Source organism: Penicillium griseofulvum (genome assembly GCF_001561935.1).
Source record: "Penicillium griseofulvum strain PG3 chromosome Unknown contig_6, whole genome shotgun sequence".
Classification (NCBI taxonomy): Eukaryota; Fungi; Ascomycota; class Eurotiomycetes; order Eurotiales; family Aspergillaceae; genus Penicillium; species Penicillium griseofulvum.
This window is the reverse complement of record NW_024467419.1, coordinates 2,024,352-2,041,388: the sequence shown is the minus strand read 5'-3', so window position 1 is coordinate 2,041,388 and position 17,037 is coordinate 2,024,352. Positions and strand designations below refer to the sequence as shown.

Below are 17,037 nucleotides of genomic sequence, written 5' to 3'. Positions count from 1 at the left end.
GATATCTTCGCGATCTATCTGGCTTATATGGCCATCTTGGGGATTCTGATTCATAACGCATATATCATGATTTCTTTCTCACGATGTATTTTGCATGGCTACGGCGCTTATTAGGAGATTTTGTTGATATTTCTCTTCTTTGCTGTTATTTTTTCCCGACTATTTTGTGTTATGTGATCGAACTCCGTTTTATCACCGATCTGTACATGATATGATTGTGGTTGTGATTTTGATTCTGTATATAACGTATGTCATGATAATGGTTCATGATTGATTAATGAAATGAGAGCTTCAAGTACAAATGTCATGTCGAAAGCAGAGTATTGGAAGTCTACATTTATTTAAAGTGATATTAACAACGGTAGTGCAGTAATCAATGGAACGAGAGAAAGTTCAAACAGATAATCAGATTCGATGTGGTCATAGATCGTTGGGTATCATAAGTGCATGTAGTTGGAATATTCATCATCCCAACCAGAAAATTGACGGAAAACCGTGACTCTATCCAGGGCGCCATAAATGCAGTGCAATGCAAACCAAAAAAGAGAAAAGAACCAAGTCGCTAGATATCAAGGATATCCATGTAAAAGAAGATCACTTCGCCCCCTGCGCCCCAAACATCCCAGCAACACTCCGCTGCCCCATAGCCGCAACATGCATACCAGGGAACCGGGACTCCGCAAGACGACGCCCGGCTTTAATACTCTCGAGAGCCCTAGTAATGATAGGTTCAACGTCAGAAAGGATCACTGTCAGGTCATTCAACAGCACGATAGTACATACCAGTCCACACTAACAACCTTCACACCTTTCCACCCCCCACGAGCAATTTCCTCCTGAAGCTTACCAGCAGCAAGACCTCCCCCTGCACCAACCACAGCTTTTCCACTTCCAAACCCGGTATTGGGCTGTCCGATGAGAACATGCGTCACCGTCTTCCGGGCCATGTAGATAGAAGTCTTCGCACCGTTCGACGCAAGTAGGTGCTTCAGCTTATACTCCGAGATCTGGGGAAGCGTGGAGCCATTGATGAAAATCGTAACACCGGCAAAGATATGCGAAGTCGATCTCAGATCGAGGCTGGCGCCAGAGCCGGAGTCGGGTTGGGGGTTGCCTTCTATTTGAGACTGTTCCTTTTCCTTTTCCTTTTCCGTTTCCTTTGTATTTCGTGTTGGGCTCGGACTCCGGTTCCCTCCAACAACAGTCCTAATCTTCTTCGTCTCGGCCTTGGTATCATTTTCAAGTTCATCCACTGCCTTCCGCTTGCTAACGCCCATAAACGACCGAATATCCCGAACGCCGAGTTCATTGCGCTTAGCCACATCCCCAGCAACCATGGCCCATTCACCATAAGTGGGTACTTTAGGCGGCGACTGCGTGCATTTCCCATCGAACGCACCGGGTACAAGCGTCGACTCTCGCGTTGCTGTGTTCCGCACTCCCAGTCCCAAGGCCCGTCCTGGAAGACAATCCCCGCTTTGATACTGCATGGTCAGTTTCGCCGAGCGCGTCTCCCGCCATGATGTTGAGCCGAGGAAACCGCCACCTTCAGCTGCTCGCTGGTGTCCCGTTGAGGCTGACTGCCAGGGATCGAAAGTGTGGTGGTTTCGCGGTTCTGGGCGTTGTGGTTGGGCGGGTGGTTTTGGTCGGTCGGTAGTCATGGTTGGATCTCGCAAGTTTTTGAGGGTTGTCCATTGGTTATTCGAGGATCAAGTTGACTAGGATGGCATGTTCTAGGATGTGGTTCAGTTTGAGTTGAAATTGGCGAGAAGTCGCCATGGTGTGGAGCGGAAAGAACCATGGTTCAGATGTGTTTTGATTTTGCCGTTTTGAGTTAGATAGGGTAGATTAGGTCACGTGGTTACCCATGAAGCCAATACAATTTATACAGATCCTATTTTAATAGTTTTAGTCTGCTGAAAAGGTGGATTTTGACCTTGAACTAATGCTACAGTCTGAGGCTGTCACTGCCAGACTGGAACAGGTAAGTCCTATAGCCACTTCAGGCTGACTCAGAACATTCATTTGAACAAGGTACAAGACAAGCATGATGAATGTCCCCGATAGTTATGGTATCAAGTCGGACAAGCATTAATAGAACAGTGACACGAGTCAATGTCCAGTAGGCTACATTTACAGAAAATTGTCAAGAGTCGGAAAAAGAACAATCCATTTAGACCGGACCAAAACCAACGTTGTATGTCGCTAAAGGTATGCAAACCCAGAGTTCATAACCGTTCATTACCATGATAATCATCTCTCTAGTAGAGTAGCAGTAGCAAAAGCAATAGCAATAGCAAGGCAGAGAAGTAGAGAGGGAAGTAAAACCAAAGCCGAGGCCATGCCACGAAGAATATCCTTTTCAAAACCCAGAACACGCACAAATGATAAACAATGATAGAAAGAAAAAAAAAGAGATAAAAAACAACTCGTTAAGATGGCTCGTGGTCAAGTCATCACACAAAGAAAATTCGTTCATAAGAGATTCGTCACATCGTAGTCATGTTTGCGATCACCAAGTATTCAACAAGTCTTTCAACGTGGAAGTATCAAGAAATGCTTTTCTAATGGTGAACAGATCTTGCGCCTAGTTCTTTCTCCCCACACAGGTTAGATATTCCAGGATTTCTTCAACCTGAAGGCATAAAACAAAGAGACAAATGAGCTTCGTTTCGTTTCGACACCGCCGAGGCTGCCAGTGTCCACATGTGCGAGACGCAAACCTCGACGCGCCATGCGGGTTGTGCATGCGCAGTCTATCATGAAAAACAAACTCCGACCGAGAAATGGACAAAAAAGAAAAAAGAAAATAGGAATCCAGCAGAAATCAAACAAAACCCGAACAGAAGTAGAGCCACAAGCTAGAAGCCACAATTGAATCACACTCACCGATGGCGAGCCATGACCGCACTAGGCTTCATTGGCTGAAGTATAGGCGGGCCACCAACTGGACCACCGAGAGTAGAATCGGTGATCGTCTTACGACGCTTCGATGTCTCGTACTCAGCAGTACTCTCGGGGCGGATATCCTCGTCCTCACGCATGCGTTTGCTGCCTGCACTTAGCGAGCCATTGCCAGTCGCGTAGACCGGGGCCGTGGTCGAGGCCATGGAGTAAGGGTCCGAAGCACCGTTGGCCGGGGTACCGCGCGTGTCACTGACAGCGTTGTACAGGGTAGCGGCGGCGGCGGGACGGGGAGGAGTGTTATACCCCGAAGCCCAGTGGGGAGGGGGGCCAGCGCCCGTGCGCGGGGTCATGCGACCGGAGCCGTTTTGCTGGCTCGGGGAGCTGGTCATCTCCGGGGTGAGCTGGGAGTGTTCGCCGGTGAGGGTGAGGGAGCTGACGGAGGGGTTTGTGGTGTAAGTGTAAGATCCACGGTTGGAGTTGTAGCCGGCATTGTGGTCTTGCATATACTCCTGATCGTGCTCGGCGACGGGCTCGCCGGGCCCATTGCTCTGGCTATAGCGGTTGGAGTCGCGCTCGGAGGCTTCGGGCTCAGAGGCACCGGGGCGTGGGTTCGGTGGCGCCATTTCGCTTTTCATGTACCCGCCGGGCAGGGACTGGCCGTAGCTGGACATCCCTGATTGGGTCAATGGGGTGTGCGGCGCGTATTGGGCATGCGTTTGTGGCGCCGCTGAGTAGTAGGGCTTGGAGCTGTCGTAGGCTTGGCTTTGGTAGGCTGGTAAGCCGTGCATGTTGTTGCCCGGTGGGGTGGTTGCGGGGGTAGTTGGCATTGAGCGCTGGTTACTCAGTGTAGTGTCGATGGACAGGGGCTGCGTGTGTGGCACGGGTCCGCCCCATTCGTATGGACCGCTCTGATTGGTGACACCCATCAGACTAGATGAGCTAGCTGGCGGTGTAGGGAAAGTGTTGGCACGCTCGAGGCCAGGCCTCGAGCCGGGCTGGCCACTCATTGGGCCTTGAGACATGTGAGAGGACATGGGCGTCTGCTGCATAGAGGACTGCTGATGGTGAATTGGGGGTTGCTGAGATCCAGACGGTGTCCGATGGGGACCCGGGGGAGGACCTTCCAGCCGTCGCTGCTGGGATTCTTGCACTACCATGTTTGTCCGAGTCTGGTTAGCCGGGTGGTATAGAAGACCACCGATATTATGCACAAAGAGTGGATATAAGAGATCGGTGATCTTCTCCTTATTGGCAAATTCCAGAGCACGCTCGAATGGGATCCTGAATAGCAAAGAATTAGCGATTGACGATACACATGTTCGTGCGGGCGCAAAATACATACCAGACACCTTTCAAATGCATCGGGCCAATTTTCACAACGTGGCGAAGCTTTTCGCTTTTCAGAATTCCATCACGTCGACCACGGGTCATGCCAGCTACATTCAGCAGCTTTGTACCATTGATCATGTGGTTGTCTGCGAGATACTCAGTCAGAAAAAAAAAAAGTCCAATTTGATCTCTTGTCATAGAATCAACTTACCTTCTCGTCGCGCAACGCAGACTCCCTTTGCTTCCACCTGGTAGCAAAGACTCCCCTCATCCTCCCATAAAGTGGCAGTCACTCGCGGTTTGGCTCCCGGAGGAGCGACCTGACCGGTACCATCGAAGACGAACCCTTGAAGCGGAGCGCCAGTGTTGTTCCCGTATCCGCTTGGAGGCGCCACGGCGTGATTGCTCACTTGATAACGATCAGAATAATCATCGACGCTCTGGCTTTGGAGCTTACCAGGTAACGGCAGCAACTGAGCCGTCATCTGGCCCATGGAGCTCGGTGGGTGTCCTGGGGGTGAAGTAACGCCATTGGTGTACCCATATTGGGGGTAAGCAGCCGGGGCGTAAGAGGACGCGGGCTGCATCACGGGGGGCTGTCCGTGGTACTGATAATGGGACATTGCGCCAGCAGTTGCGCCTTGAGGAGCGTATGACTGAGCAGAAGACATGTGCGAGTGGGCATCCATATACGGCTGGGCCTGGTTCATGCTGCCGAGAGAAGTCGGGCTAGGATAGTACCCTTCGTTTACCGAAGGTGGAATACTATATTCAGTGGCGGAAGAGTCTAATGAAAGCCGACCCTGGGTCCCAGATAGGTCCGCAGAGGGCGGGGGGCTCCTAGATTCGTTGGCCGGCACGGAGGCACCAGACAGACTCGTGCGAGCGCTAGAATTGGTGGAATTGGTCACGGACGGATCGTGATAGGCGGTCCGGGAAAGGCCCTGGGCTGTCGGTAGGCTGAGAGCGGGGAGTTTGTCGCCGGGCAATAACGGTCGTTCTGCCGCGTGATGGTTGTACCAGGGGATGTCAGCAGGACCGCGGGTATGGACCTGCGATATCGACGGCAGCTCCAGCTTTTCGGTTGCACGGATAAACGGTTTAGAATAGAGAGTTGAAGCGAGCGGACGTTGAAAATATCGTCCGGCGTGCTATCAATATAGGCTGCAGAATTGAAAAATCCACAGAAAGTTGCGAACGTTGCACGTTGCACCGGGGAAAAAAAAAGGAAAAGAAAGAAACTGCAAACGAAATTTTTCCAACGGGCTTTCAGAATCAAACGTTCGAAAAAATATATGTAAGTGATGGAAAATGCACGCGATGCCGTGCAATATCGTAGTGGAGCTTCGTAGTAAGTCGTAAACCTTTCGTAAAAACTCGGGAGGTCTAGACAGAAGCGCAATGAAGATTCTGAGGGGGAAAAAAAAGTCGACGAATTCAGAGAAGCACAATGGTCATCAGAATCATTAAGAATCGTCAATCGAACACATCAAAGTTCGGGTAGCTTCAGCAGAACTAAACAGAAAAGGCGTAAGTTTTGGGGTCGTTTCAAGGTCATGCAGGAATCATATCAAGAAACTCTTCAACTAGAGCGCATTGAATGATAAAATAAGGCCGAAGCCGGATGAAGGGGGGGAGAGAAAGATCTCAGACAGTCGAGGGATGGGGGGGGGTTGAGAAAGAAGTGCGTTAGGACGTACAGAAAGGTGGAGGCTGGGGTGGTGCAGCAAACGCATCCCTATGCACTGCAGGCTGGATAGATGGCGTTTGAAAAAAGAAACCACAAAAATCAAAAATAAAAGGGAAAAGGGAGCTTAAAATAAAACAAGGAATCGTACAGTGAAACTTAGCAAAGGCGGTTAAGAGAGGGGAAAACAGGTGAAGCGAAATGACGCTGAGCCGCAGCGGGAAAGTCGATCAGTGGAGGATAATAAGCTGACTAAGTTAAGCAAGAAGAAAGAGAAGAATGTCTGCAGAAATCCCGGCTTGCCCCGTCTTTTGAGTGAGAAACGAAGAGGAAAAAAAGGGAAGAAAGTGAGAAGCCATCGAATCAATCACAGTGGACCCCCGGAGAGGAGTTGACAAGAACCGTGCGTTCAGATCATCCTCTAGACTCGATATCTGTTATTTTTTTGGATTTTTTTCGATTTCTTTTTCTCTCTCGATTTTTTTTTTTATTTTTCCTTTTCAATCTTATTTTCTTTCTTTCTTTTTTTAGTTATATATTACATGTATTTTCTACGCCACCAAGTAAGGACTATTCAGATCAGCAGAATTAAGCGCCAAGGGAATCATTCTATTAACAAAAAGGTTACTAACATTTCCCACTTAGTCTTAACTGCAGGGACAGAGAAAAGAAATATTCCCAGCTGAGGATCCTGGTCTGTGTGACAGGAAAAAAAAGACAACACGATCGGCCGGGATAGGCCCGCTGGATCTGGGAGTTGATTTCCTTAGTGGATTCCCGATGAAATTTAATTTGTGAGAGGGTTACTCTGGACTCTTTTTCTCTGGTCCAAACTTGTTTCTACTTAGTACTTTCCGAGGTTATTAGATATATATGGTATATATATCTCTCTATACCTAGTTATATATATACAAATCTTGTATACTCCGTATAAGGCTCATAGAACCCGTTCCAAGGTTCTCCACGCGGGTCCCACTCAAAGTGAACCATAGTCGGGGAGAGGGGGAAACCTTGGAATATAATTACACAGTATTATTCAGTACGAAATCTCTCCGGAGAAAGTCCTCCGTAAAAAAAAAAAAAAAAAACAGAACCCGGTAATGCGCGGCGGCTGCACTGTCGATTGCACTCTCCCGCTTTTGGAGTGCTTCTCCCCCCCCTCTGTTTGGGGTATAAGCTAAAGGTCTTGAATGGTCAGAATCTCAGCGCTAACTCACCAAACCATTCACCGGACAGGCTTGTCCCCTCTCGGATGTACTCCTCAAATCCCTTCAAACTTTACAGAGTAGATTATACGGCTATAACCGAAGTGGGCCATTGCAATTGGCATTAGCCAAGAACAATTACAATACGCCTTACCTTTCCTTTTTGTGGTTCGGGACGATCTGGGCGTTAAGACGGGCCGTGAGTAACAGTGGAGAGAGAGAAAAGCACGTCACACCCCAGGGATGCAGAGGGGAAAATCAGTGGCTCAGAAGGAACCACGAAACACGGGTGGCTTGAAGTAGATCAAGGGTCTGTTCTCTCTCACAAAGAGATAAGTTGAAGAGAAATGAGAAAAATTATGGAAAAAGCAAAAAAAAAAAAAAAAAAAAAGAAATTAGTGTATATTTTGTCCCAATTTTAGCCCGAATTGAAAGATGTTCACACGTAGCATCATAATCCCAACTGGGAGTCCCCGTGATGATGCATCCAGAAACTCCTCTTTTTCTTTTTCTTTTTTTCTTTTTTTTTTTTTCTCCTTTGACTGTCGATCGTTCCTCATAGGACCTAGAATGGGTACAATTTACGCATAGACAGCCATAATATTTCTAGAAATAAACACATATTGATTTATAATTTTATCCTGCCCAGAGCCAGATCCCAGTAAGGGGATCAAAGTAAACAGCCAACTCAACCCCAGTACACCGCTTATTTCTTCCCTAAGGGAAAAAGATATACCTATAAGCGCAAGTAAAAAAAGGGCAGGGTCAAAGTCCCCTTGCATTTCTACTTTTTTTCTTTTCTTTATATTATTACGGAGTACTATTCTCCAGAGACTAAGCTATTCACGGACTAGATTTCTAAACCGAAAATCTTTCCAGATTGACAGATGTCAATTTCCACGCATTCCAAAAAAAAAAGTGACAGCTAAGAATTTACCTTTTTTTTTCAGTCCTACCCTGATATATGCATTGACCACCATACATAAGACCTAGATCCAATGGGATTCGGGGAGATAATATATCAAATTATCTCATTTGCATTTATTTTCTGCAAGCCGAGATTTTGCCCTTGAGAGGTCGGTGAACATGGGGTCGGAAAAATACGGGCACATTATTTCTTAATATTTTCAATGTAAAATGCTTGGCAGTAGATCTTTTATAAGTTATTTTTTTTTCTTAAAGTAGGTAAGAGTAGACTCCGTACTCCATACACTCCGTAGGCCATAACAAAAACGAAAAAAAAAGAGGGGGGGCTGACAGATCCCTGCACCGCAGCTCGCTATCGACGGCCCGATACCCGCTGCACATACAGCGTACAGTAGTTTAGGGGGGAAGGATCCGCCTCAATACTTTCTAGAAAAGGAAATAGCCTTGAATAAATCTTGAGGCTTTTCTTTTTTATATTATTCTTCATATTGATTTTTATATTAAAATCAAAGAGATCCACAATTATTGAACGGCAACTCCGCAATTCGGATGTGTATGGAACCGTTGCAAGGAGATATAACTCTTATATGATAGGTATAGTAAATAATATTTGAAATAATTTCAATCCTTTTAGTCAAAAATTAGTTTGATCGTCCCTCCGACGTTTTCCGTCTAGAACTCTTACTCCATAAGAGGTTACAGACAAAAACTAGTCCTCCCATATGAACCTCCACTTCACTGTGCCGTCAATCTCGCGTCGATCGACGGGTTCGTCCGTACCTTGCAGTTGCCTGCAGACTCTGTCCGTGCAGACTTTCAGGCTTTTCTCGGGCTTTTCCTTGATTTAGGCGAGTTTTTTTTTCTTTTTTTTCCTACCCTTCCTTTTTTTCCGAGTTTTGTTTTTTCTTAAAGTTGCACTATTATCAAATTGATAGTGTTTTTTTTTTAGTTCCCTTTTATATCCGGTCTATAATGTTTCACCAGGGGTTGCCATGCTTTCCCCACGCTGTACCTCATTGCAAGAGGAATATGCCCGATGCCGTCTGGGCAGACGTTGATGCCAGATAAGGCCGACTAAAGATCGGGGACACAATGGGTACAAGGCCTTTGAGAGGCATGTGTAGTACAGCATAATTTACGTACAGCGCAAGACTCGGACACGAGGAGAATTTGAGTGAGAGCCGACAACTGACAGGGATGTTCCCTGCAGACTATTGATGTGTTGTACAGATATATTAAAAAAAAAGTGAATCGACCGAGATAGCCCGTATAGAGAGTAATACCCTGCCCAAGTGGGTACGGAAGTACGGAATGTATGGATATCATATAATGAGGCCTACAACCCTGGAGATTAGAATTGTGACTCTCTTTCCCATGTGACTTGGGGTAATCTCTGACGCCACTTTCTCTCGTGCGAATAACAGCCCACCACGACGCCAGGATCTAGCGTGATGAGGGAACTAGGCTGGGGCCGTGCAACTTGAGATTTAACCTCGCATTGCATTGTCCCGTGGAGCCAAGAGATCGACTGCACGTTCATCTTGCTTTTATACACTCTAGCGCTTGTGTAGCAAAAGAGAGGGGCGAAGAGAAAGGTTGAGTGGGTGATTTTGATTTTTGTATATGTTGTACGGAGTACCATATTCCCTTTCTTGAGTACCCAAAAGAAAAATAAAAAAAAGAATAATAATTCAACCGCCGTAACCGTTAGCAAGCGCCACTATTTTCGAGTCATTTACTCCATTTGCTCCAGTGACCGTCTAGTTCAGAACAATACCTGAATTCATATCTCCGAAATAGCCAGGATGGCTCGGGCCAAATGTGTAACGAGACTAAAACACCCCATCCAAGCCAGCGGCGCCAATGATTGGCTTTACGCACCAGCAGCCCGCCGATCGATGGTCCGACACAACAATGACTGGCTGCGGCAACAACCACGTAGGAAGGGCTAGATCGTGTGGATTCACCGCCAGTTGCCCCCCCTTGCGTGCAGACGTGGCACAGAGGATTATCTACTCCGTACTCCGTAGCTCCATCTGGGTATGCAGTGACCCGGGTCTCTTGATGTATGTTGGCCGTTGTCTGATTGTATTTATTATATAGGTGAGACAAGTATGAATTTGAATATGTTATACTTCTTTTTCTAGCCGATGTCGGGGCTATTTCAGCCGATCGGCCGTAGAAACATTTTCTAGAAATATGAAAGAGGATCAATTTTTTATGTACAACATAGTCGAAACATGCCACTCTGAGATCTTGCTTTCTATGTCGTACAAAACATATAACATCACTATTTCCATAAAAAAAAATAAAAAAAAGCAAATATACTGGAAATTTGTCAGTACAAACTTACATAGCTTCTGCACTACCTCCATTTCACATTTCAGTTAATAGCGAAAGATCAAATATCACCTTTCTGTAAAGCTCATGTGATAATATCACTGTATGAAAATAAGCAACTCTCCCTTGTGTTCCTATCCCTGATAATGACAAAAAAAAAAGGCAAGTCTAGAACAAGGAGACTCCAAGCTCAAACACCAGACCTAATTCCAATAGAAAACAATAGCCAGAGAAAAAGTAGTCCAAGGCCCAAAAGAGGGAAGGAGGAACCCGCTCACCGTCTCTTTGCTGTCTCAGCTCATATTCTATAGTATGTACGATGCATCTGACACCAACACACGCGCCATCCACGCTTCTCTCTCCCCGGGGAGGCGTCGCTAGTCAATCGAAGAATGCAAATACCATGCATGCAGTGTGCGAGCCAAGATGCAAGTATCATGTACGATGAACCAGACCCAGAGGACTATCTGCCAAGTGCCAGCGCAGGGCGTCTGAGAGTAACTGCCGCCCAAGAACTACTCCGTAGATTTCTGTACATGAAATAATTGTACGGGGTACATAATGGGGTAATCAATACTCCGTACTTCTTGTCAGTCTACTGTTTATGGATGCGAATCATTCCCAAATTGTAACGCGTGGGGACCACATTCTCGAAGCATGTCTGCCATTCATATTGTGCATATAGTGCAATAGTTGGGGATGGTATGGTTGGGTGCATATTGTCTTTAAATTTCTTTCTAGTTTTAATTATTTTTGTTTTAGGAATTTTACTCTGGTTAGTGCGGGTTGGGGAATATCTGGGGGGTGGGGGACGGGGTTGGCAGTTCGCTATGCAGGAATCTTGCAAAGTTCTTACCTGTTCAAACTTCACGATTGAGAGGTACGTACTCACCGCTGATTGAGGACCTGCATCGGCTACAATTCTCGTGTTTGTCAAGGGATAATCCGTGTTGTTGAGCTGGCGGTGGGAGGTTGGTATATCCCTTGATTGTGGATTGGGATGGCGGGATTGTTGCAGCTTATCTTCGTAGACCGATTGTTTCCCGTGGGAAAATCGTGGGAATAAGTTTGAGAGGCTTGGTCTCAACTTTTGCTGGGCTGATAGAAGCCTTGGTTCTTATGCTTATTCACTTTGGTCTTCTGCTTATGCAGTACTTGTACTTTGAACTCGATCTCATAGGGGTCATGATGATAATGCAATGGTTTACGCATGGCGGATCAGTGCTGACAGCGTTAGTGCATTGACTCGAGGGGACAGACATATCTGCAGTGCTCTGTGCTATGTACTCCGTAAACTTGAGCTTCTAGAAGGCGTGGTTGATGCAGTATGCTGTCTCCCGTCGTTCATGTAGGGATGCTACTGTTCCTGCTGATAGATCGCCAGGATCATATCTCTATTGTCTCGGTACTAATATATAAGTCAAAGTCTGCTTGAGTCTTCTCCAGTGAGTATGTGAGATATAATTCAGTGAGTATATATTGAGACGCGGTGTATCTTTAAATATATATCCTGTCTTCGAGCTAGAAGTATATATGAGTGACATGGCTGGTATGGACTACAGTTCTCATACGATGAAATGTAGCAACTCCAAGCGATATATATATCTACATTACACGAAGAAGCCAGAGCATCATATGAACGAAAAGAGTGTTTGTCCATTGAAATAACTCTAAAGCTAACAATATCCCGACAAAAGTTCTATACCCGACTCAACCATATTCATCATGATTTTTTACAAGCATATCTCATCAAAGGCGCGGAGCATAATCACACATCATCGCTGGTATATTCATCGCTTACCAGCCTGAGAAAAGATCTGTTGCCAAATGTCGATCCACTGCTGATGCTTATATGACAACTGACGGTGGGGATTGCGGAAGGTGTTCGAAAGGATCTCGCGCAGGCGGCTGTTAAGAATTTTCAAGGCTAGCATAGACTTCCAATCTCGCACAGCGAATCGAATGCGGTTTGCGTCAATGGAGACGACACCAGAATACATCTAATTTTCGGTGGTGAGTTTATTGCTAAATGAAATCAGGAAAGGAAAATGCGAAGGATCACTGTCATACCTTGAACTCGGCATCACCACACAGTAAGGCTATAGCAAAATCGTCCACTGCGCTGGTATCGTGCGCGCTGAGATTGCGGGCACGTGCCATGATGCTATAGTATGACAGCCACTTGATGGATGGGTCCGTCCTCTTGTTAACAGAAACAGCGGGCAGTGTGACTGTCTGGTTGTTGCCAACGTTGCGCCAGCCCTTGCCTTCGCGAGTCAGAAGCTTAGGGTAGAAACTCCAGGCAATGACCGAATTGATGACAACATCGTTGTTGCTGTTGACGTCAAAATCCTCAGGGATGATAAAGAATTGGCGGTTCCGGCTATTGGAGCGTGCACTGTAAGTAGGGTTGGTTAGTAGCTGTTAGGCTGGGATGTGATGTTCGGACGAATGGGGCTCTTACCGATTGAGGGCAGCTTTCTGTGATGCATCCAGGGTCAGAAGACCTGCGTCGGCAATTGACACTACCAGTTGCATTTTGATATCCTCGATCGCTAGTAATGTCTGCGCGCTCAGGAAGTTCTTTCGACAGAAAGAATACTCGTTAGCCCCCGGTGTGCTTCTGATACGTCTCCAGCTGCAATAAGCGTTGTATACGGTCAAAAGATCCGAGTCACCTAGTATTTGTTAGTTATCAACTGTGGGACATCAATATATTGGGACATACCTCTTCGGAAAGACGCCCGTGCACCATCGCGTTGTGAGTTGGATCCGATTGTGTTCACAAATGGCGACTTGGAAGAAAGGATAGCAGCAATGCTGACAGTAGCATCCAAGCACCGGAAGAAGGCTCCATGGATGATCATTTTGCCGAGGAAGACATCTAGCGGTAGCTTGGCCAGTTGTGTTCCGAGAGGGGTCAAGCTCTCGTTGCTCGTCAGAGCCTTAACTTCCTTCAATGAATCAATGGCGCGGCGGATGTTTTTAGACGACGGCGGGTCAAGAGCTTCGAGGAGAGTCTGCTCCACTTCTCCCAATTTGCAGATTTTCACACGAAGTACTAGATCCTGTAAAGAAAGTCGCAGCAATTCAGGGGTTTGCTGTTCAGAAAGCAACTTTTCATGACGATGTCTAGTGAACAGGTGGAAGCAGATACCGTTCTGGACACGCCCAGCACGACCGCGACGCTGTTTAGCGTTCGCACGCGAGATGAATGATTCAACAAGACGGGACAATTGCCGCCTCTCATCGAATCGCATGATTTTCTCCTTTCCTGCGTCGACCACAGCAGTAATATCCGGGATGGTGATACCTGTTTCCGCAATGTTCGTTGCAATAACAATCTTTCTTGTGCCTTCTGGGGGTACGTTGAAGGCCTTTTCTTGGTCCTCACTGGCAATCGAAGAGTGAAGCGTATGCACAATCCAACCCCTCTGGAACATTGGCTCGGACAGGATCTCATCGTTTAGGCGACGGATTTCCGCCAGTCCAGGCATAAAGATCAAGATTGCCTTGCTGTAGTGAGCCATCTCCGGGGCCGTAGCAATCTTCAGAAGCAACCTCTTGATCAGCTCATAATCTAGCCTGTACTCGTCGATGTTGATAACAGTCTCCTTGGTCTCCCTAGAGTACCCATCAAGACTGGCTTGGAGACCTCCTGTGGTGTCAGAATCTGTGGGTGGATCATCCATATCATCGTCGAGGACCGTGTGCTGGGCATCCTCCGACAGACGGTAGTTGGTCATCTCGACCGCATCTTCTAGGTACTTCATTTCCACGGGGAAAGTCCGCCCTGGGATGTTCAAAACTGGCACACCGCCGAGATAGTTCGAGAAACGTTGCGCATCAAGAGTGGCTGACATGAGGATTAGTTTTAAGTCAGGCCGCTTCTGCATGAGGCGCCGAAGAACGATCAAAAGGAAGTCGCTGTCAATAGTGCGCTCGTGAACTTCATCGAGAACCACGTGGGTGATATCTTGGAAGTCATCGGGCCGTTCGAGCATTCGTACAACCACTCCTGTGGTTCTATAAATTATTAGCTGAGCGATCACTAAAGTAAAACCGAAAGATAAGTGAGAACTTACGCATAGATCAATGGCGTTGATTGAGTGAACTTGCTTTCCAACCGCACCGCAAATCCAATGAGAGATCTATTAGTGCCCACTTCGTTCTTGCTCTCTCCAAGCTCCTCGCTGACACGACGAGCAAGCGATATTGCAGAAATACGGCGAGGCTCGGTCACATAGATCTTGCACGGTCGGCCTTGGAGCATCTCGTGCTCGAGAATGAATGACGGAATCTGTGTACTCTTTCCGCTACCTGTTTCACTGCAAATGATTAGAGCTCGATGATCATCAAGCGTGTTCAGGATCTCGTCCTTAAACTCCCAGATTGGGAGGTTCATTCTACCCTGCACCATACGGTGGTAGGAGGGCGTCGAAGATTTAGCCAACCAGGCTTCTTTCAAGCGGTCGTCCATACCCGAGAAATTGTCACGCGTGGACCCTTTCATTAGGGTGCCAGGCTTGCTAGCTACGCCGTTTCTCTTCCGGAAGTTGTCAGATAGAACGACATCATCTTCAAATGTGCCTTGGTTCTCTTGGATCAGACGTTTCAATTCTTTCACTGTGTTTTTGTCGATTTCATCCTGCTGGGCCTTCTGCAGTGTTGCAAACTCAGTCCAAAGCTCTCTCCAAACAGCTGGCAATCGTAGGTAGGCCTTGCCCTCCTTGGAATTCTGTGGGAACAAGATGAACAAAGCCAATGTCGATACGTACCCCTCAGCCTGCTGTGCATTCGGTGTGGCAAGGCCATCCATTGACACAAAAGTAGCCAAGGAATTTGACTTGTGTGTAATCGATTCCACTGCTAACGGGAATGGTGCTTCTTGGGGCTTCGACCATCGCACCTCGAGTGCTCTCCTATTTGAATGACTTGAAGAGGAGAAATCTTGGTAGGCAACTACGCAAGATGAATCTTTTGATTTGCAAGTCTCTTCCAAGACTCTCCGTGGGCTCAGACCTGTCGATTTCCCGAAGTCGCGGAGAGTGAACGAGGTCTGGGTCTCTGTAGGAGGAATACCTAAAATTGAGCCCGAATCCTCAGCCTCAGCTTGGAACAAGTCCCCAAGGGCATCCTCCATTCCATCGATCGCAAGGAGCTCCGGGTCTAGCTCTTCGCTGATCTCGGGCTTTGGCTGATCTTCTGCATCGGTCGGAGACTTTTTTTTTCTGTCCACCGGGCGCCGAATAAATGAAGCATCTTTTCTGAGCTCGTCAAGCTTTTGCTCCCATATGTACTCTGCCTCTCGGCGCTCGAAAAGAACATCACGCTCGATCTTGGCAATCTTCCGCTGTATTTTGGAGGCTTCAGGATTATCTGACAGATTACCAGCGCCGCTTCGACCTTTCTTGCCCTTTCCAGGACGATCGAAGAGATCTGGCTCCAGGCTATAAAGTTGAGTCTGCAGCTCCAGCCATTCGGGAACCATGATATCGGGGTCTACTGAGCTATCAGAGTCGTATGAAATAGGAGGGGCAACCTTTGCTGCCTTCCAGTCAGCCTTCTTGTTTCCTTGCTTGCTTCGATTTTGGGATGAAACAGGAGTTGACGTCTCTGAAGCCTTCGATTCTGCTAAGACTTAGCATTGTGTTCCAACGAAAAATTTAAGTCATGGTGGGGTTTACCTGTCATCCATGAGGTGACACTATCCACGTCTTTCAGTTGGCGAGTATTTGTCTGTGTGTAAGAGGGCAATTCGTTCTTATCACTGTGTGTGGCCAACCATTCCATTGCTTCATCAAGATTCCACACGAGATCCCGACCGGCACCGATTGAGTTGCCAGAAAAATATTGCAAAACATGCTTCAATGCATCCTCGATGCGGTTTTCTGGGAAGTCGAGTTTGAGTAGGGTTTCCTTCAAGGTCCAAAGCTTGTTGTGTAGTTCCTCCTCCGATCCAGCTTGTTTTGAACTTGTAATCCTTCCACTTGCTATGAGATAGTCATGCTCTTCGGTACCGGCCAGTTCAAGAATACTGTCTTGTATATCTGTCGGTAACCACTCCATAAGGTTCAATGTTACTGATTGCTGTCGGAAAACGCGGCGTTCGTTCTCCAGCTTGGTGGCCTGGCGCGCTGCGTCATTTTTACACTTGACAGCGTATTTATCAACCAAAATCTGGAGCTCCGCTTCTTCAAAATGCTTTTCTAGCTCTTCCGGTGTGTAGTTTTGTAACGAGGTGGTCGTTTGTGGTGCGGCGACATCTGCGGCGCGTTCAGGTTGCGACTCGTTTTCCGGCGTGGCTTTTGATTCTTCGACGACCGAAGAAGGTGTTGATATTGCCTCTGGCTTAGGCTTCGAGGGCATAGACACTGTCGCAAAACCTCGAGCCGGGTTGGAGGCGGGCTTCTTCTTTTTCTTGCTGCTGGGCGGCATTATGGCTGAATTATCAGTGGGCCCAGCGAAGTCTTCCAAGCACGCTGAAAGTCAGCGGTCAAAGACCAATGAATTTTGCCTATGAGATACTGAGAAATATAGTGTGAAATATTATTAAAAAGGGCGTTCAAATGTGTAAAGAGCGAAGAGTCGGCCATGCCTGTTTAATGGCGGGATGAAATCCAGCTCCCCACACAAAACTCT

General features: G+C 47.1%; 3 protein-coding genes across 3 annotated transcripts; all 3 read right to left on the bottom strand.

The window, feature by feature from the left end:
• Window positions 1-594: 594 nt before the first annotated feature.
• PGRI_078360 (uncharacterized protein) lies at window positions 595-1,661 on the bottom strand (the record flags this gene model as incomplete). Its single annotated transcript, XM_040795550.1, has 2 exons — window positions 595-715; window positions 784-1,661. 2 exons carry the CDS (start codon window positions 1,659-1,661, stop codon window positions 595-597), a joined length of 999 nt encoding a protein of 332 aa, XP_040653227.1.
• A 1,224-nt stretch (window positions 1,662-2,885) lies between these two features.
• Window positions 2,886-4,946, bottom strand: PGRI_078350 (KilA-N domain-containing protein; the record flags this gene model as incomplete). The annotated part of the gene is made up of 4 exons (XM_040795549.1): window positions 2,886-4,188; window positions 4,250-4,382; window positions 4,448-4,645; window positions 4,694-4,946. 4 exons carry the CDS (start codon window positions 4,944-4,946, stop codon window positions 2,886-2,888), a joined length of 1,887 nt encoding a protein of 628 aa, XP_040653226.1.
• Window positions 4,947-12,185: 7,239 nt separating this feature from the next.
• Window positions 12,186-16,833, bottom strand: PGRI_078340 (putative ATP dependent RNA helicase; the record flags this gene model as incomplete). Its single annotated transcript, XM_040795548.1, has 6 exons — window positions 12,186-12,395; window positions 12,466-12,793; window positions 12,860-13,073; window positions 13,124-14,421; window positions 14,481-16,026; window positions 16,083-16,833. The coding sequence occupies 6 exons, from the start codon at window positions 16,831-16,833 to the stop codon at window positions 12,186-12,188; spliced, it is 4,347 nt and encodes a 1,448-aa protein (XP_040653225.1).
• Window positions 16,834-17,037: the final 204 nt, after the last annotated feature.